Source organism: Lissotriton vulgaris, chromosome 7 (assembly GCF_964263255.1).
Source record: "Lissotriton vulgaris chromosome 7, aLisVul1.2, whole genome shotgun sequence".
NCBI lineage: Eukaryota > Metazoa > Chordata > Amphibia > Caudata > Salamandridae > Lissotriton > Lissotriton vulgaris.
Genome location: NC_141695.1, coordinates 1,484,443,948 through 1,484,465,011, shown reverse-complemented (window position 1 = coordinate 1,484,465,011; position 21,064 = coordinate 1,484,443,948). Strand labels below are relative to the sequence as shown.

Genomic DNA, 21,064 nt, shown 5'->3' with positions numbered 1-21,064 from the left:
ATAAGTAAGAGCGGGCCTGACTTGTAAAAAACCCGCCGATCTCAATATCGGAACTAAAAACTTTTTCCTAATATCCGCGTAGTACTCAAAAAACATAATAAAGTGCATCGTGTCTTGAGTAGAAAAGTTGTCACAACTACAAGGGTTAGAAGTTTCAGGTTTGCCACAGACTGGAAAAAATCCCAAGAGACAAATGAATTATATTGAATCGGAATCTAATTAAACGGTGACAATGAAAAGGGATTGTAACAATTTTTAGGTACGGCTCGACTGAGGGTGAAGTTAATAGAACATAATTAGCTCTTACACAAGATTTCTTCAACTCCAATTCCTCACGATCCAATGATAGCATACCCAAAAAGTTTTTCTTTGTCCAACTTAAATCCTCTTTTTTAATAAAATCAGGTGATGTGTAAATCTCAGGGCGCCAGAGTTTTGTAAACATTTCTTTAATATAAGCTAACCAGAGGCACCCTATCAGCCTTCTCCATAGAAGTACAATCACTTAAAATAAGATGGTTTAATGTAATTTCTCGATTCAGCCAGGTCTTTATCCAACAAATCAATGGGGCAACTTTCAACTGATCGGTAACATACCCCAGCCCTAATTCTGTGTGCAATGAAAATGTGGGGTAGATTGAGGTACCGCCAAAAGGGATCTTAAAAATGTTTTTTTCTGCAACCTGTATCTTCTCTTGTGGTTTAAAGCCCCATATAGAAGCACCATACGTGGCTATAGCCAGGCATTTGGATTTATAAACCGTCAGGAGTGCCTCCATGGGTCTTGCCCCCACCCCCAACCGCTTTGCAAAGCCCATTAGTGCCGCCGTAGACCTGGCTACAGCGTTACTTTTAATCTTCTGTTGAGGTTCCCATGTAACTCTTTCATCAAAGAGGACCCCAAGGTATGTGAAGACAGGTACCCTTGTTACCTCTGCACCTTTACATAAAAAGGGTTTTAGTTTTAGACCCCTGGGGCGTTTACCAACAACCATAACATGTGACTTTTTGTTATTAATCTGCAGGTCCAAAGATCCCATAAAGTCCCGAAAGGAATCCAACAACCTCTGGAGACCAAGGCCAGTACGGGCCAATAATACTGCGTCATCCGCGTATAGGAGAACAGGAATTACAGAATCTCCTATACGTGGAACATCCAGAGAGGCCTCCTCTAAAGACTTATCAAGAGCATTAATATATAAAGTAAAAAGAAGGAGCACCAGGATGCAACCCTGCCTAACACCCCGCTTAGAACTAAAGTGACTGGTGCATCTACCTTCCCTTGTAACCCTGACTGACGCTAAAAGACTCTGATGAAGAGCAGCAAAAAAGTTTACCAAAGATGGGTCAATCCCTATAATCAACAAAATTGACCAAAGCTTTGCTCGGTTGACCAGGTCAAAGGCAGAGGAAAGGTCCATAAAGCCCATATAGAGCAACCCTTCCTTGGCCAGAGTGTATTTGCTTATCAAAAGATACAAATTCAAACATTGGTCGAGGGTACTTCTCTTCTCCCTAAAGCCGTTTTGAAGGTTGGAGAGGACCCCTCTATCCTCAAGCCAGTCCCTAAGGATGACTCTGCCCAAGGTTTTAAGCGCACAGTCTATCAGAGAGATGGGTCTGTAGCAGGAGGGGTCCCCCTCAGACCCTTTTTAAAAACTGGGATTATTATTGAAGTAGCCCATGATGCAGGGAACCCATTTATACTGGAAGCATTAAAAACATTAGTTAAAATTTTCGCCCATAATTTGGGTAAAGTACCATATAGGTCCGCTGGGACGCCATCCGGACCTGGGGCTTTATTTTTAGACATCTCGAGGATTGCTCTTTGTACCTCATCCTCTTTGAATATTAAGGGTAGTAATGACTGCGTGAACCCATTATCATTCTCTAGGCAGGCAAGGCCCTCACTGCCATAGATCTCACTAAAATGTGAGAGCCATTTCTCATCTGGAATGACACAGTCCAGAACTACCGACTAATAAAGATCAGGAGACGAATAATAAAGGTAACAAACACTTTCATCCAACCAAGCACTACCATGCTATCATGACAAAATGGCTGTCCTGGGGAAAACAGCTCCACACAATCTTCACCACAAAATTCCACTCATGTTGGATTGATAAACAAAAAGAAAATAAATTAGTACCAGCGGGTGGAAGGATTTACCATGGGGCAGGGGGTTGGAATGACAGAAGGTGGGGGTTGGGGAAGCAACACATGGTTCTAATAAACCACACTTTCCAATCAGTCACCAGTTATGCCAGGCATCCCCCACAGCTCCACTCTCTCCCCAACACTGTTCAATGTGTACATGGAGCCCCTGACCAAAATCCACAAACTCTCTCACATCCTCTACCACATGTATACAGATGATACTCAACGCTATGTGAAAATTGCTTCTCCCGATGATGTTAGGATCCTTAATAACCCCTGGACTAAAACACAACATTGGCTGACCCGTAAACACCTCAAACGTAATGCCCTCAAAACAAAATTCCTTCTGATCTCACCACCCAGTATCGCCCCATGTATCCCTGGCTCCCACATCTTACTGCCTTGAACTGTACCCCACACATCATTGACTCAGCTAAATCCCTAGGAATAATTTTGGACAATGCCCTCTCCATGCAAAATCACATCAGTGGTGCCACCAGAGGAGCTAACCACCAACTACATGCATTAGGGAAACAAAACGTTTCCCTCCCACAGCAGATCTCAAAACCGTGTTCCAAGCACTTGTGATATCTAAACTATACTATAGTAGTGCCACCCTTGTAACGCTGAAGTCTACCTTGAACGCAGCTGCAAGGTAAAAAAAAAAAAGAGATCATATTACCCTGACCTCCAATCACTTGAATGGCAAACCTATGAGGTTAGGATTCATCTCAGAATTGTCTGTATGACCCACAAAGTGCGGCACCACAACATGCCTTCTTACCTGGCCCACAAATTGACCCTATCTGGCAGAAAAAGATCTTCTAGAAGCACAAGCTCCCTTGTACTTACGCCACAAAAATTCAACAAAAAAGAAACCTACAATCGATCCTTTTCTAGAATGGCCCCTACGATCTGGAACTCCCTTCCTCCAGAGACTAGGTGCAAGTCTTCTACTTTCACCTTCAGGAAAGAAGTAAAATTACTACTATCCAACAGATTCCTCTCACATTGAGGTAGTATCTCCCTCGTCTCCTTTGCAACATCTACATGCCTAACGTTTTCGTCTCCATCACTGATAATTGAGCTGTTTTTCTGTTTACTTACCTTCCCTATCGGATTTTGCTCATGAATGACTTTGTGCTCCTGTTTGTCTTCCTATTGTTTGCTTATGTAACTATACCAATTTTATGTATGTACTTTTATGTATATCCGTTATCGTTTGGATCATAATTAACTTTTCTTATTATTGTAAAACATTCTGTCACCCGAAAGGCTCTTGTTTGTGCTATATAAAACCCTTCAAATATAATGAAAGTGACAATGAAGCCAATGATTTGTAAGCAATGGTTGCTCTAAGCCTACTGTAAGCTGACAATGCTCTAGCAACAGACTGCACAATCACTTTCTAGGAGGTGAGACCCCCCCCCAAAAACTGGGGCTGTAGGGTGGATACACTAAGAGCAGAAAAACAGGTTGAAGTCCACACCGACCAGTGGAACAAGCAACGGCAAATCCAATATGTCTCGCATCTGTGAGTTCTATTGGCTTTGTCAATGTTTTTTAGCCAGGTTTTACAGCAGTACAGCTGCTGTGTAGCACTATGATGCTTTTTTATTTTATACACTTTCAACCACTGCTGCACAGAAGAGATGCTGCTGTACAACATGGCAAAAAAAAGTGACAATGCCAAATAGCTCTTGTGTATTGGAGAGCTACTTTGCTTTGTCAATTTTTTTTGTAGCGGGATGGGAGGGGGAGCAAAGCAGGACGAGGAGGGAGGGTTAGACAAGGCAAGCACCAACGCGGGACAGGGTGGGAGGAGAAAAGCAAAAACGCAGTAAGGCACCACAGCTTAAGTATTAAAATAACATTGGGGGAAAAAAGAGCGATATGAGAATATTAGGTTTAATGGAAGTCCGCTGAGGTGGCTTGTATACTTTTGTTACACTTTGTTCAAGAGACAGTAACAGAACAGATCCAAAAAAGTGATAACCTTTAGTAGATATCTCACTGCAATTGTGTGGCATCAGAGGACCAAAGTATGTGCCAGGGTTGACCAAATTATGTGGCAAGAAAAGGCAAATTATACTACCTAAGGCAGCACATTTTGTGACAATATTACTTCCTTACTTTGCCATTTTACAAAGGATAATTGTCTGGGCAAAGGTTTCACTTCTTTAGTACCAGTTTAACACCCAAATCCAGCAAAAAGAAACAGAAAACTTTGCATAGGGCCTGCTACTGCACAGCAATAAGTATTGCATTGTTTTTTAGAAACCATTGATCTATTTGAGCTAGAAATTATTTTTTTTGTTAAAATCTGCATTATTATGCAGCAGTTGATCGATTATGCGGCAAATGCAACAAATCTATAATGATGCCAGAAAAAGCCACAGAAACACATCACTCTAATGGTGCTGGTTGTAGTGCCATGCAAAACATTTTCTAAAATCACAAGGACCTTTCCCCCACCTTCTTTTCATGTTTATTCTTCATGATATTTACAGACCTATATTTGGTCAGGTGTCTTAATAGTGTAAGGGGAGGTCGCCAGAGCTGCGATTACCCCTATGCCCCTCATCCCCATCCCAGTCATTACTAATGAGGTGTCGGTCACCTCACACAATAGGAATCAATGCAAGAGATGCCAAAGAAAGCTAGCCCCACCACCCCAGCCTGGGTGCCATAACATGGGCTGGCACTCATTGTTCCTTGTGTCTTGTTTCCTGTTGCTGGGCCGAGGATCGAAGTTGGTCTCTGCTGTGTTTAGACCTCCGTGAGGGCATGTTATCTTCCTTGCTGAGCTTGGGATTGAGTACACCTCCAAAGTGGGATTTCAGGAGGATGAAGCTGGTGCAAGAGGCTTCCTCCTGCTACCAAGCACTCTCCCCCTATAGTTTTGCATGGGGGATGGTGGTGGCTACACTTACCTTTCCAGCGTTTTGCTTACGGTTCCTGCATGTTCAGTTTGGTCCGTTTTGACCACGCATGTGCACACTTTTGTATTGGACGCGCTGACAATAGCGCACATCAGGGGCATACATCTGAACCTCAGATAAGTGCTTTGGGTAAATTGTGGATCCCGATTGCTTTGTTTTTTTCCTGCTTGTGGTGTGTGATTTCCTTGGCACTTTGGGAGTATGGGGAAGCATTCCAGCAAAAGAAAGCATGTCTCTCCTTTTCCTTCTTCGGGCTCTTCACTTTCTCCAGCTCAATCTCCCTCGCCTAATAGGTCTGGGAAAGAAGAGCAGATAATCCAGAGACTCTCTGCCTCAAAAAGGGAAGAAGTTTTTAATAAGGTGAAGATGGTCGTGCCTTCAGATTTTGGAAAATCGGACAGTGGTGAGGAGCTGCCAGTCTCTGCCGATCAGAAGGGTAATACATTTCTAAGGATGTTTTGCAAGATCTCTTGAGGCCCTCCGGGTGAGTAGCGCGCTATACAAATTTCTTGATTGATTGATTGATTGAGATAACATGAGTCTTCCTTCGCTTGAAAGGCCTGGAACCTCTGAAGACATCCTGCTTAAGACAATTTCAAAAATTTGCTTAAGTTGGTTTGCAAATTTACTAGATCCTCTTGGATGTGGTCAAGCAAGAGTGGAAGGATTGTGATGGGAATCCAGTTTTCTCATACTAAGAAGATTGGTTTCTTCGTGCATCTCAATCGATCAGGCCAACCGGATCTGGCAGCAGGCAAAAGAGATCATCACTAGTCTGGGACTTCTTCCATCAAGAAATGCCAGTTGTCTCCATCCAAAGATCTCGTGTTTATTGGTGCCTGTTTCAGAACAGATCTAGGGAAGGTGTTTTTTCCAGACAAAATAATTATATGCCTTTATGCAGTAATTCATGAACACCTGGCCTCCTTACAAGACGTGGGCAGTCTATGGATGGAAATCAAAGGGCACATGGTGAAAATGGTGCACACAGTTCAATTGGCAAGGTTGCACTTACGACCTGCAGTCTCTCAGACAGTGCGTTGAGATGAGATTGAAGTCCAGGTATTTGGGGGCCGTAGTAATTGGGATATCTAAGATGTTGAAACTGTTAATTTGTATTTTTGGTTGAGTTTTCCAGCTCGTGACTTCTAGGCCTCTGCTCACAGGAATGATCGTGAATTTATTTCAACAAACTCTCAGCCTGGATATATCCCCACAATTCGGCATGTTCATTAGTGTGGGACCAGACCACTGGGAGTTCCCAGGAAAGAAAAGAATGTCATCTGTGTAAAGGGAGATCTGGAACCACAATCTCCCCACTACCGGTGAATGCCTTGCAACTGGGCATCACACAAATCCAATTCAACAATGGCTCTATGTCCAGTGTGAGGAGAAGCAGTGATCTTTTTAGACTTTAATAGGTAACACAATCTTGTGTGCAGTCTCCTTGCCTCCCTCAACACTTACAGACATTCACTAGAGAAGGAAAAGTTACCCACCTGAAATGCTATTTATTTTCCAGGGGAATCCTCATCAAAAGTAATAAACACTGAATGGTGCGGCCCATGCAGGGGGATCCCAGAGCACTAAAAATAATTACACACGGATGTACAACAAAGCTTTTGCACAACAGTATCTTACATAAATGTGTCAGCATGAAGGAAGGCCAGATTTTATTGCATTTGAGTCACTAACAAAAAAGTCCACAAAAATCTTTCACAAACCTTTTTTAAAAGGAAAAGGAAAGGGAATATGGGACATAGTTAGCCAATAGACTGCAACGCAAAACATAATAGAGAAAACTGGAACTGTGCCTTTAAGAACCTCACAATACATCCTGTATTAACAGATCATTTTAGAGGCTCTTGGGTGAAAAAATGTTGAGAGCTGTAGTAGTCTCTGTCCAGGAAGCTTATGACTTTGATCAGGATTCCCCTGGAAGAGAACTAGGATTACAGGTGAGTAACCATTCCTTCTCCTCCAGTGGATCCCCATCAATAGTCATAAGAATTGAATAGAATAGCAAGCCCATCCCACAAATAGGTGCACAAGAAAACAGCTACAAAAATAATTTTAAAAGGTTCCTCAAAGAAGCCTGTGCTACTTGAGTAACCACTCTTGAGTCTGAATCTAGAGAGTAGTGTCTAGTAAAAGTATGAACAGGTCTCCTAGTAGCAACTTTACATATTTTTAAAAAGGGAAAATTTATAAGAAGAACTATAATTGATGCTTTTTCCCATGTGGAATGTGCTTTAGGTCTACCAGGTAGGGGGGCTTAGCTAGTTGGTATGAAAGACGTTTAACTAACCATCTAGAAAGCTATTGTTTTAAGGATGGTAAACATGTTCTTACTAGACCATAATTGATGACAAGATGGTCTGATTTTCGTATAGCTTCAGTTTTGTCTAGATAGAATTTCAGGGCTCTTTACGTCAAGAGAATTTAGAGATTTCTCTGCTAATTTAGATGGATTCGGAAAAAATGTAGGTAACAAAATGGGTTGGTTAACATGAAATTCTGAAACCACCTTAGGAATAAAGCAGGGGCGAGTTCTCATTGCCACCCTATTATTAAGGAATACTGTGTATGGTTCAATAGAGCACAATGCCTAAATTTTACTAACTCTGCGTGCTGAGGAAATAGTGACTAAGAAAGCCAATTTCAATGTAAGATGTTGTAGAGATGCTTTACGGATGGGTTCAAAGGAGGCACCCATTAATTTAGATAGACCCACGTTAAGTTCCAAAGGAGACAGTGTCTTTACCAGAGGGAATACCATTTTAATCTATTCTAAGAAATTATTAACCACAGGTATTCTAACAGAGATTTGTGATAGAGAGCTTCTATAAGCAGTTATAGCTGAAAGTGTAAACAAGACCTTTCCAGATGAAGTAGGTAAGGTATAATCACTTCTTCCTGACACAAGAATGTATTGCGGTTATTCTGGATGCACCATAATCAAAACTTATTCAACTTAGCATACGATTTTCTAGTGAAAAGTCTTTTAGCCTCTCATAGTATGTCCATGCAGTTTTGTAAAAGAACTAGGGGACAATATAGGAAGAATTAAGGAGCCAGGCCATTAAGTATAGTGTTGGAAGGTGTGGGTGCATGATCTGGCCCGGGAACTTGTAAAGGAGATCCTGTCTGCATGCAGTCACTTGTGTGGTCAATCTGATAGGCGAAGGTGGTCAGTGAACCACTCACTGACGAGACCATTCTAACGCTATCATCATAATTCTGGTTTTGGACCTGTAGAATTTGATGAAAACTGTTGGTATGAGATGGTTGGGGTAAATGCGTAATTACATTTTCCTGATTAGTCTATCAAAAAAGCAATCACTTTCAACTCTCGTTGATAGAATCTAGATGCGTAGCCTTGACATTTTTGGTGGCTTGCATGTATAACAAATCTATTTACGGAGAGCGCATGACTTGAAAAACATCTTGCAAGAGCTAATAGTGTAGAACCCTGCCATGTTTTTTCTTAAAATACTGAGCAGAGTTAATCTGAATGATTGTTCTGAACACCTGGAGGTTGATTAGCTGTTATTGTTAAATTCCTGGCTATAAACCCTTTCCATATTGCTTGAGCTTGGAGATATAGAGGTCTTGTGTGGGTTCCTCCTTGCTTGTTCGGATAGTACATTGTTGTTGTATTGTCTATCTAAACAAGATGGGAGTTTGCTATTATTGATGGAAGATAAGACTTCAGAGCCAGATCAACAGCTCTCAATTCTAGAAGACTGATAGAAGTCATTTTGTTTTGCCCCCCCATAACCTTGGGTGTGAAGTGTCCCCTTTCAGCTCCCAATCCTTGAAGAGATGCATACGTGGTCAGTGTTGGAACTGTAAGAACGTGATAAAATGGTATTCCTATCAGGAGATTATCTGGTTGTTTCCATCATGGAAGAGATTGGATTGCAGACTGTAAGAGGGTCAGTTCCTTTTTTCAGTGGTCCAAGAATTGATTCTACTGGTCCCCTAGGGATTTGTGTGAGGGCCTCATGTTCAGCCTTGCATCTGGAACCAGAAAAATACAAGAAGTCATCCAACCCATTAGGGACGAGATCTGTCTCGCTGTTGGATGACCCATTAGGGACGAGATCTGTCTCGCTGTTGGATGATAAGTGTGTAAGAGACTCTGACACTTCAGGCAGACTAATGCTAACCTCTCCTACTAAGGATACATTTGTGTAGACTGTGTATCCAGTATTGCTCCAAGGTATTCTATTTTTTGTACTGGGTAAGTTGAGGCAAGACTGGAAATGCTCTCATATTTCTGTTGATGATATGCCTTTTATAAGCCGGTCATATTAGTATGAATAGACAAAGACGTTTTGATCCCTTTGATGGGCTGAGACAATATCCAGAAATGTTGTAAATGGTCAAGGAGCTGATTTTCAATTTTTTGTTAGTATTGAAATGTAGAAGGAGGCATCATGAAGGTCTATTGAACATATCCAGTCTCCTTGGTGTAGTTGAGGATAGATCTGGTGTAATGCCAACATTCTTAAGTATTCCTTCTTCATGTACTTGTTTACTACCTGAAGATCGAGAATGGATGCGAGTTCTTCTTTTAGTCATATTTTCCGCATCAGAAAAATCCGAAGATAAATTCCCTAACCTCTCTGGTGGCAAGAACCTCCGAGCGAGACGCCGACACAAAGCCATGCCCTGGGACGCTTTATCATCAAATATCCAGTGAAGTTCACAACTATAAAGTCACACGCTTTGAATCTGAAACAATCTTGGACTACTGGCCAATATCTGAGTGATTAACAGCTCTAACAAGGAACTAAGGCCGGCAGGAAAAATAAGAGTCCAGTTGCTATACGGCAGTATTTACTTAGTGTGAACACATTCATACTTTTATATCATAGATCCCAATATGGTGTCAATATTATTGCGTACCCTGGTGAAAGAGGATTAGTCATCCATTGCGTCGTATCTGTAGACGCTCCACCCTACTCTGGAGTCGGCCTCTACGTTATTAAAATACAATTATCATTGATACAGAATATATACAGAATTCCTGAGGAAGGCTTTGCCGAAACGCGTTGAAGGAAATTTTTCTGTATATAATTATGAACAAAAGTATTGTATCTAATGAATTTTGGATTTTGTAAATGTAAGTAAGATTTGATATTTTGCACAGAAAAAATAATATATAAGATATAAGAAAAAAGAAAAAAAGTATTTAATAAAATAAAATTTAAAATAAAATGTAATCAGAAGCAAAAGTGTCAGTTGAATTGCATTAAACATAAATAGGCGTCTATAGGATGTGTAAAAGTATGCAATCTTGCTTTTTTTTCAAACAACGGCAAGAACCTCCTCCACAGCCAAAAGACTGTTGACTCCCTTCTGCACTAGATCATTTTGATTTGCCAATGTTGTGACTGGTGAAACAGAGAGGAGGGGACTTGTAACAAACAGAATATGCATTCTGAACAATATTGCTGATGCAAATTGTTGCTATTGGTCTCCCCTACTGCTGGAATATTTACTAGGATGGTAGGGTTGGCTCTGTTGTTGTTGCTGGTGAGACCAATGAGAGGTTAAAACCCTCTCAAGGAAGTATCTTCTATCGTAGGGCATTTACCTCTTACAATATTTGTTTTATTTCTCTAGACCAACAGCCTTCAAAGTGTCCATTTCAGTCTTCATGCAGGATATCTCATCGTCTTCATGAGACCCAAAGAGTGTATTTGCCAAAAAGGCAAATTCAGAATCAGTTGTTGTGATCTTGGTTTTGAGTCCAGATAGTCTGAGTCAAGATGTTCTTCATGCACAGATTTAAAATGTCAACTCCTGCAGCTATTATCTGATTTAATTCCATTTAGTATCTTCTGAAAGAATGGTTTGTCCACTTATGGCAGCTTTTCTGTAAATCATGTAGCGATGCTCACAGAGATCTATCATACATCCCCAGCAGGGCTTAAGAACTAGCAACTTTCATCGTAGAGGATGATGTTCCACACATCTTTTTTTCCCAACAGATCTATTTGTTTGCTTTCTTTATCTAGTGGAATGGAAGATGAAGGAGTGCCTGCTCTAAGGAACAAGAGGTCCTGGTTAGGAGGCCTATTGTTTGTAAGAAGTCTACTTGAATCAGACTTCACTGATGCAGGTGTGAATAATAACTGCATCTCACTTTCCAATAAGCCAGGTACTAAACTCTTGATGGGGGTGTATCTGTCAGAGTAGGTGAATAACCTCTGACCGATAAGCAAGTAGTGGTTGACTAAAATGGAGATCTTCTTCTATGCTGAGATCTTGGCCTCCTGTTTGATCTATAACATCTGGCGATCAATCTCCTTTTGATGGTCTCCTACATCTAGTTCTAGATCTGGAGAGATGGTGTAACAGACTCCTACATTTTCGTGGAGATTTATGTGATGAAGATGTGGACTTCTCAGGGGAAATGCAGGAGCAGTTGGTGGCATAGTATTAGGTAGTGTGCCCGGAGAGAAGTGAGCTAACTCTGATCTCCTGGGGATGGTGTACTTGAGAGACGGATGTCAGGCGTGTCTTGCGATGGAGAATAATTGCAGTAGTACTCAGAGTCTGATGCATGTGGCAAACTTCTATGTTGTAAACTCTGGAGCCAGCATGGTGAGATATTTAAGTTGATGTAGAGCAAGGTCTAGATTCAGTGGCAGATGGGGGATATGTTTGTAACAACGGCGTAGTATGTTTTTGTGTAGACTATCTGATGTCTTTTAACATTGATGTTGTTTTTAATGTGGAGATGCGTTTTGATGTCAAGAGTCCATGGGTTGTCGGCATTGACTTCGATGCCAAGGGTGCTTCAACGGCAAACGTCGGGAGTGCTTTGGCATTGAGTAATGTCACAACGGTGCGTTCGATAGTGTATCTGAGTTCTAGAACGAGAAGAGGGTGCTTTGGAAGAAGGATTAACTTAACTCATCCAAGGCCTTTTGAAGACCCAGCTGCTGTATCTTGCCTTCTCTCTTGGAGAGTATGAAGCCTGATTTTTTCTCCGTTCTTGAGAGGCCTTCTGGAAAAACTCTGAGGGTTGATATATGTGTCAGGGTGGTGATTGTCAGAAAGGCAAACAATACAAAGTGAGGATCTGTCTGAGCCTTCTTTCCACAGGAAGGGCAACTCACAAAAAGTGAAGGCATCCTGATAAGAAGAGAATCTATTTTTTGTCAGACAAAGATGTAACTACATTCCAAAAAGGCAGAGCTCAGTACCTCAGGATCCTGTCTCCGGGAACTGTCCTAACTGTCCTAACTGTCATCTGTGAGGCATAAGGAGATACAGGGTGTATTGTGAAGTTCTTAAGGCACAGTGCCAGTTGTCTCTACTATGCTTTGCATTACAGCCCATTGGGTAACAATGGCACACATCCCTTTCATTTAAAAAAAGGTTTGTGAAAGATTTTCAATGGTCACTTTTTAATTAGTGACTCAGTTCTAGGTAATTAGCATCTTTTTAACGAAGAAAATTCTACGGGATCTGCCCACTTTTAGCCTTCATTTAAGCTGCAAACATATATGTAGTACAAAGTTTATTCACATACTTGTATACATTGTTTTAAAGTGCTTCAGGATCTCTGTGGTGGGCGGTTTTATTCAATGCTTATGACTTTGAGGAGGATCTCCTGGAAGAGAACAGCAAGATCCAAATTCCACGACCTCCATGAATCTGGGGTTGTCATGCATACTTTTCCCCATTTCCTATGCATCTTGTGATGTACTCTCATTTTCTTGCAGTGTCACAAACATCTCATTCAGAAGAGAGTACAGGCATTGTTGGTGGTTGTGGGAGCTATCAAATCAATGACATGGAGGATTCCTGTATTTTATCTATAACTGTTTATCAGTGGTACTGTTGAAAAAGCAGAAGCAAATATAATTTACTATGTGGGTAAGATCCTATTGGGCACCCTTTGTGATCACTAAGAGGCAGCGTTGTGACATTCTTTATTTTTACTTATAAGGAAAAATATAATTTCTGGGGTTCTCCACTTGTCAAACAGTTATCTTATGGTGAACTGATGTAATCCCCTTTGCACAGAGTTTGTCAGATTGGCATGCCTGTCATATCATTTTCTAAGACTTTTGCACGCTTAGCTGTGAACTCCATTCCTTGTGCAATCGACAATGTCACATTAAATTATTTAAAAAAATATGTTTTGATATGGTGCTTGTTACCACACTTGTGCAGTTTCTAAACTCTATAAACAACAGGTTTCAGTTTTACACAATTTAAAGGTACTCATTTTACTAACCTTAGTAGAATTAAAGGCTGGATTACAATTTCCATTACTGAAAATCGTGATAAACAGATCACAGGAGAGGAAAGGGGAGCATTAACTCAATCAACAATGTTGCATGCTTCCATTTGGGTTCAAATAAGAGACACGCTTGATTACTTCAATGGTACAACTGACCTGTCCGACGTTGAACGACAATGTAATTGCATAGTAAAAGTTTGAGTTGGCACTGCCTGCATAAATCCAGAGGTGCCACAGGACCGGGAAGAGCAGGGAGCACACAATCAGCATACAGGAGACTATAAAGATGTTTCGTAGAACTGCCAAAAGAAAGTAATGAGGATTAATTGGTAAAAACATAGCAAAACCGGAATCTGTTGCCAATCTTTGATGTACCAAAATAAATTGTGCATCCACCCTTTATAGAGCACAGATATCCAAGGTGGGATCAGGAGGGCCAGATCCATGCCACATTTTCAAGACATAACATAACATCTGTATTTGCACACAGCGTAAATGTACACACAGTTAATCTGAATGGAAATTATTTAGTTAGAAAGTGGTTATCAAGAAAATCTGGATAGAATCCAACCATCTCACACCTAAGTTGGAAGCCCCTGATATACGGAGACATGAGGAAATACAAAAAATTATATAGATACACAGCTGACATAAACAAACAATTAGCTTACCTTTGATAACGCCTTTTCTGGTAGAGACTCTACCTAACTACAGACTGCTCACCTTGTGACTACCCTCAGGCGCCAGAATGGATCTGGTATATTTTTAACTGCAATTCGCTTGCATGCTGATCAGAGGTGTCATGACTAGGGTGAGTGTTTGAAAGGTTTCAGCACTCAGTTCAGCATCTTGATGTGTTTCTGTGTTCGCTCTAAGTGGCCAGGGTATGCCCAGGTGTGGGTCCCTTGCTCACTGTGCCACTGAATTCAAGCTAGCCAGGCTGATGAGGGGTAATATCCTGAAACCAGTCCCAGGATGCTTGTTTCCGGTCCAAGGAGAACCTGGTTTGGCAGTCCGAGCTGGACTGTTCCCATGTGGAGCAGGGTCAAGACTGATTTGCATGTGGCTGGGTCCAAACTGGGGTGGCATGGTGAGCAAAAGCACAATGGATTGAACCCGATCTGTGACTGAGGATGAGTGTTTGAAACTTTTCAGTATTCCGTCCATCATCTTGTTGTGTTGCTATGACGACATCGAGGCCACAATATATGCGCCACCGCAGCAAGTTGACATCAGTTTCTTTCTTATCTCTGTCGGCGCCGGCGGATGCAGAGCCCACAGAAATCAGATATGCTGGTCTGCTGATCTCTACATTGAGATCTTATTAATGGGCCATATGAGTCCATTCCACAGAACAGAGAGGAAGGAGGGTTGGTGAGGAATCTTCGGTTAGATGGTCTCCACCAGAAAAAGCATCACCAAAAGTAACATGTTCTTCTGATATAGACTTTTAACTGCAGATTCGTCAGCTTGAGAATGGATACCAAAGCAGTATCTCCCCAGTTGGTGGGTTAATGAAAAAGCCCAGACCAAGAAATCCTGCAAGGCAGATTGGGCAAAATGCCTGTCTCGCTGGACCTGGCTATCCAGGCAGTAGTAAAGAGACGCACATGTGGTAGTCTGGCAGATGCCGGAGGCTGGCACACCGTGAGCGAATGCAGTAGCAGCGGCCTGTGCTCAAATGGAATGAGTGAGCAAGCCTTCTGGAGGCTGTTTCTTGACCAGCTCACAGCAGATCTTGATACATAAAAACATCCACTGAGGCATTGTTCTTTTGAGTACGGCTTTCCCTTTCTTTGCTCCTGAGAAGTCGACAAAAAGTTGATCGTACAGCCGGTGGTCTCTGGTGCAAACAATGTAAAAACTAAGGACTCTCCTAGGCTCAAGGCGGTGGTGCGGTACTTCCTCCTTGGAGGGATGAGTCCGGGCGCGAAAAGTTGGTAAAGTGATGGATTGCCCTATGTTGAAGGGCGTGACTACCTTGGGCAGAAATGTTGCTTTTGTTTTGAAGACCAATTTGTCCAGGAAGCAAGCCATGTATGGCTGTTGAAAGGGCAAGGCTTGAAGCACACTCACTGGCAAGCCGAGATAATGGCAAGGAAGAACACCTTATAGTCAGCAGCCATAGAGAATACCTATGCATTGTTTCGAAGGACGAGCACATTAAAAAGGTGCAAACCAAACTAATGCCCCATTGTAGCATCATAAAAAGGTGTTTGCAGGAGCATACTGACCAGACCCTTTAAGAAATGAATCACAATAGGTGATCTGGAAAGGGATGGCTGATCAGCTAACTGTAGAAAGGCAGAACGATACCCTTTAACCGTAGCCACAGCAAGATAATATTGCCTATAAAGGCTGAATTTGACCGGCGAAACACTAGACCACAAACCTCTGCCAGTATCCTGCATATATAGTTTTGAAGGAAGGAGGCCTTGATACGAGGATGACACCCACTACTTTGGGAGGAAGCTCAAAGCCTGCAACTGCCACCACTTTATCTCCACGTATGGAGGTGTAGGTTGTGCAGGCTTGAGTGTAGGACACTGCCCTGGTGCTGGGACAGGAGGGGTCCTGAAAGGACAGATATATGCTTATGGCAAAATGTTCTGTGCAGTACACGATCCTCGTCCAGTCTGCAGCCACCAGGATGACTCGGGTACAGTCTTTCCTGACATTTTTCAGCACTCAGGGCAGAAGAGGCGGGGCAGAAAGGCTTACAGGAGTCCTGAGTCCCAATCCCGACAGATGCCATCTCCAGCAAGAATTGGTTTTGGAAACTCCAACGTGCAAAGATTTGGTCACCTCAAGTTCTCTATGGTGGCCAATAGATCGAGTCAGGATTCTCCCCATTTGTTGAAGATGCCCTACATCACCTCCGAGTAGAACTGCCATTTGATCCACTAGGCAACATTGGCTGACTTAGTCCACTCTAGCATTTAAAGATACTGTCTGGTGCTGTGTAACCAGATACCCTGAGTGCTCAGCTACTTCCAGGGACGTAGAGCCTCCTTGCACATGGCTTATAATCCCATGACACCCTGATTGTTGCGATACCACTTGGTGGTCATGTTGTTCATGAGAACCTGTACCCGTTCCCCTCTGATGGCTGGAAGGAACTCCTTCAATGCCAAGCAAAACACTCGCAACTCCAGCAAGTTGATGTGGAGGAGAGTCTCCACCAGAGACCAGAGTCCTCTAATCTCCAGCTCTCTCGGATGACATCCCCAACCCAGCAAGGATAAATCTGTTGTCATGACTTTTAGCTCTGGGTGGGGTAGGAAGAGGGGTGCCGACTATTCAATTGGGATCACCCTTTCGCAGTCTCCTCCGACACCTGGATGGAATGTGACAAGTTCCCTTGGTGTGGAGTCCACTGACAATTCAGATCTCACAGCAGAGCTCACATGTGCCACCTGGCATAGTCCACAAGCAGGATGCCGGAGACCAAGAGACCAAGAAGCCTTAGTGCTGCTCTCACTGAGATCCAGGTCAAAGGTTGAAACATTGGATCATAGCTCAAATGTCCTAGACTCATTGAGGAGGAGGGAAGGCTCGGAAGAGCAGCACATCTAGGATGGTTCTCCTAAAGGGGAGAAGGTTTGAAGGAGTCAGGAGTGACTTCAGCACATTGAAAAGCTCAGTGATGTCAATAAGTCAGCTGTCGTCTGGAGGTGGTTTATGACTGTTTGAAGAAAGCATGCTTTCTATACCAGTTGTTGAGGTATGGGAAGACTGGTATTCCCCAACCTCCGAAGATGAGTTGCGAACAGCACCATCACCTCTGCGAACACCCGAGGTACACCGAAGGCCAAAGGGGAGCAAAGAGAACTGAAAGTGCTTATGGCTTCTTTGAAACTGAAGGTAATGTCTGTGGGATTGCAGAATGCGGATGTGAAAATAGGACACCTGCAGGCCAATGCCACCATCCAGTCTCCAGGATTCAGAGTAGAGAGAACTTCTCCTTCCAGAGAAAGAACTTTAGAGGGTACAGATAGAGGACCTTGGCCTTTTTCGGCACAAAAATTAACAGGATTAACAACCAGTCCTGCTCTCAGATGCCAGCACCCTTCGCTAAGGCTCTCTTGACTAAGATATCCCAAACTTCTACTCGGAGTATGTACAAGTGGTTCTCTGGGAGATGTTCCAGTGTGGGTGGAATATCAGGAGGATGTGAAATTAAGGATACCAAAATCTGAGCCCCCCCTGCTTCCACCACAAAAAAAACTAATAGGCATATTGCTTGCTGCTGAGGGACATTCTGAGGTTTCTGCTGAAGCTTCGAAAGGGGCTAAGTTGTTGGCTAAATTGCCGGATAGTTGGGGTTATTCCTAGAGAGCATGCTGTGGGCTTCCTCTCCTTAAATCTCTCCAAGGGAAAGTCTGCCTTCGTTCCAAATAGCCAAAAGCCTTTAAGGAAAATGCTACTTACCAGTGTGCATCTGTTCTTGGCATGTAGGGCTGAAGAGTTACACATTGTGCATAGATGGCCATCTAGTGTTGGGCCCGGATGTTTGCAGTTTGTTTTTGTTATAGAAAAGTCTTTGGAAGTCACAGGATAGGTGACTCCTCCTTTGGATCATACTGCACATGGGCATCGGCTCCATCCCCAGATTGTTTTTTGCAATTAGGGAAGTGATGGAGTCTTACAGGAAAGTAGTGATGTCCATTTAATTTGTATCCGATTAAGATAATACTGAAACAGATAAAGGTAGCCGGGGAGGCGGGTGGGCGTGTGTAACTCTGCAGCTCTACATGCCAAGAACAGATGCATACTGGTAAGTGGCATTTTCCGTTCGAGGCATATGAGCTGCAGATTACACACTGTGCATAGATTGTATAGCAGTACCCACCTTTAGCGGCGACCACCAGTATCAATCAATCAATCAATCAATCATCGTATTTATATAGCGCACTACTTACCCAGAGGGTCTCAAGTTGCAGTTGTTTGAAACAGAGTTTTAGCACATCCTGGCCCACAGTGGCTTGTTGTTTAGTTTGCACATCTACACAATAGTGATTTGTGAATGTGTGCGGTGTAGACGACGTAGCTGCTTTGCATATATCATCTAGGGGAATGTTCCCCAAAAATGCCATTGAAGCCGCTATTTTCCTTGTAGAATGGGCTTTGGGAGCAATATATAACATAAGTTTAGCTTTGTAGTAACGGATGTTTATGCATTTAACAATCCACCTAGCTATCCGAGATTTTGATATGGGGTTACCTTTATGTGGTGGCGAAAAAGACGCAAAAAGTTGTTTAGTTTTACGAAACGTTTGTGTCCTTTCAATGTAGTAAAGCAATGCTCTTTTGACATCCAAGGTGTGAAGAGCTCTTTCTGCGACTGTTTGTGGCTGTGAGAAAAATACGGGCAGCTCAACAGACTGATTCAGATGGAAGGGCGAAATTACTTTTGGAAGGAATTTAGGATTAGTACGTAGAACCACTTTATTATGATGCATTTGCAGAAAGGGTTCTTGAATGGTAAATGCTTGTAGTTCACTAACTCTTCTGAGAGAAGTAATAGCTACTAGGAAAGCTACTTTCCAAGTTAGGAATTGCAATTCACATTTTTTTTAACGGTTCAAAGGGGGTCCCATTAACGGTGTGAGAACAATGTTTAAGTTCCACACTGGTGAAGGTGGTGTTCTGGGAGGGATTATTCTTTTGAGTCCTTCCATAAAAGCCTTTATGGCAGGTACTCTGAAAAGAGATAGATGTTGTCTATTTTGTAAGTATAAGTATGCTGCAATGGCCGCAAGGTGCAGTCTGATGGACGTGTACGCTAAATTACACTTTTGAAGGTGTAATAGGTATTCTATGATGTGTTGAATAGACACATTTAAAGGATTGATGTGGTTGTTTTGACAGTATATTACAAACCGTTTCCACTTAGCTGCATAACATGCTCTAGTGGTGGGTTGTCTAGCTTCTTTAATAACGTTCATACAGTCTGGAGGGAGGTTAAGGTAACCAAACTCTATGACTTCAGGAGCCAGATCGCAAGGTTGAGCTGCGCTGGGTCTCCGAGTGTTTTATCTCTCCATGGTTCTGTGTTAATAGGCGTGGAGATAGGCTTAGTTTCTGGTGTGGTACTACAGAAAGTTGCAGCAGCGTGGTGTACCACGGTTGTCTGGCCCAAGTTGGAGCAACTAGAATAAGTGTTAGGGAATGTTGCTGTAGTTTGCGAACCACTAACGGAAGTAGTGGGAGAGGAGGAAAAGCGTACTCAAATTTTCCGGACCAGTTCATCCATATCGCATTGCCTTTGGACAGTGGGTGTGGATATCTGGTGGCGAAGGTTGGGGATTTTGCGTTTTCATGGGTGGCAAAGAGGTCTATCTGAGGTTGTCCCTCAGTTGAAAGAACGGTTGAAGAAGTTGCGGATGAAGTTCCCACTCGTGGATCTGCTGTGTCTGTCGACTTGGCAGATCTGCCATGGTGTTTTGTACTCCTGGAACATGTTGGGCTAAGAGGAAGATCTTTAGTGGTATAGCCCATCTCTATATCTGCTGCGCTAACTGAGAGGGCTGCAGAGAGTGTGTCACTCCTTGTTTGTTTATGTAATACGTTGCTGTCATATTGTCCATGCGGACTAAGACAGCTTTGCATGATACTTGCTTTTGGAAAGATTTCAGGGCTAGAAATACAGCTAGTAACTCTAAGTGGTTGATGTGGAGTAACCTTTGTTGCGGTGTCCACCTGCCTTGCATGGTGTGATGCAGTAGGTGAGCTTCCCACCCGGAGAGCGATGCGTCAGCTGTTATGACTATTTGAGGAACTGGCTCTAGAAACGGTCGGCCTTTTGAAAGGTTTCTGGTGTTCCACCATTGCAGAGAACGATGAGTCCGACTGCCTACCAACACTAGGTCTGTTAATTGACCGTGAGCCTGGTTCCATTGTCGTGCTAAGCACTCTTGAAGTGGACGCATTTGTAGTCTTGCGTGAGGTACTATGAATATGCAAGATGCCATTATTCCTATGAGCTGCATGAACACTCGAGCTTGAAGCAAGTGTTGCAGTTTGAATTTTGTTAGGAGAGTTTGTACACTTGTTATCCTAGCTGGAAAGGGATACGCTAGTGTTAATTGGGTGTTTATTGTAGCGCCCAGATATTGTTGTACATGTGACGGTTGCAGATGTGACTTGGTGTGATTTATGGAGAATCCCAAGTCGTGGAGCAGTTGAATTGTGGCGTGAGTGTGTTGTACACACTGGCTGTATGAGCTGGCTTTTATGAGCCAGTCGCCTAGATATGGGAAGATGTGAATATGCTGTCTTCTTAAGTGTGCTGCAACTACTGCTAGGCATTTGGTAAACACCCTTGGTGCTGTTGTGACTCCGAATGGGAGTACTTTGAATTGGTAGTGCTAACCATCTAGTACAAATCTGAGATATTTTCTGTGCGCTGTGTGGATAGGAATGTGGAAGTAGGCGTCCTTGAGATCCAGAGTGACAAGGAAGTCATCTTGTAAAAGGAGCAGAAGCACGTGTTGGAGTGTGACCATATGAAAGTGGTCTGACTGTATGTACAGGTTTAGGGGTCTGAGGTCTAGGATAGGCCTTAGAGATCCGTCCTTCTTGGGATTAAGAAATACAGGAAGTATACTCCTTTGTTTTGCTGATGCATTGGAACTATTTCTATTGATTTTTTCTGCAGGAGGAATAGAACCTCCTGTCTGAGCAGTATCAGATG

General features: G+C 42.7%; 1 protein-coding gene across 1 annotated transcript in view; it reads right to left on the bottom strand.

Moving 5' to 3' along the window:
* Positions 1 to 21,064, bottom strand: part of PIGU (phosphatidylinositol glycan anchor biosynthesis class U) — a 169,452-nt gene that overhangs the window by 15,145 nt on the left and 133,243 nt on the right. The window contains exon 11 of the mRNA XM_086932287.1: positions 13,525 to 13,667. Within this exon, the coding sequence (XP_086788413.1) occupies positions 13,525 to 13,667 (143 nt within the window). The remainder of the gene's footprint in view (positions 1 to 13,524; positions 13,668 to 21,064) is intronic.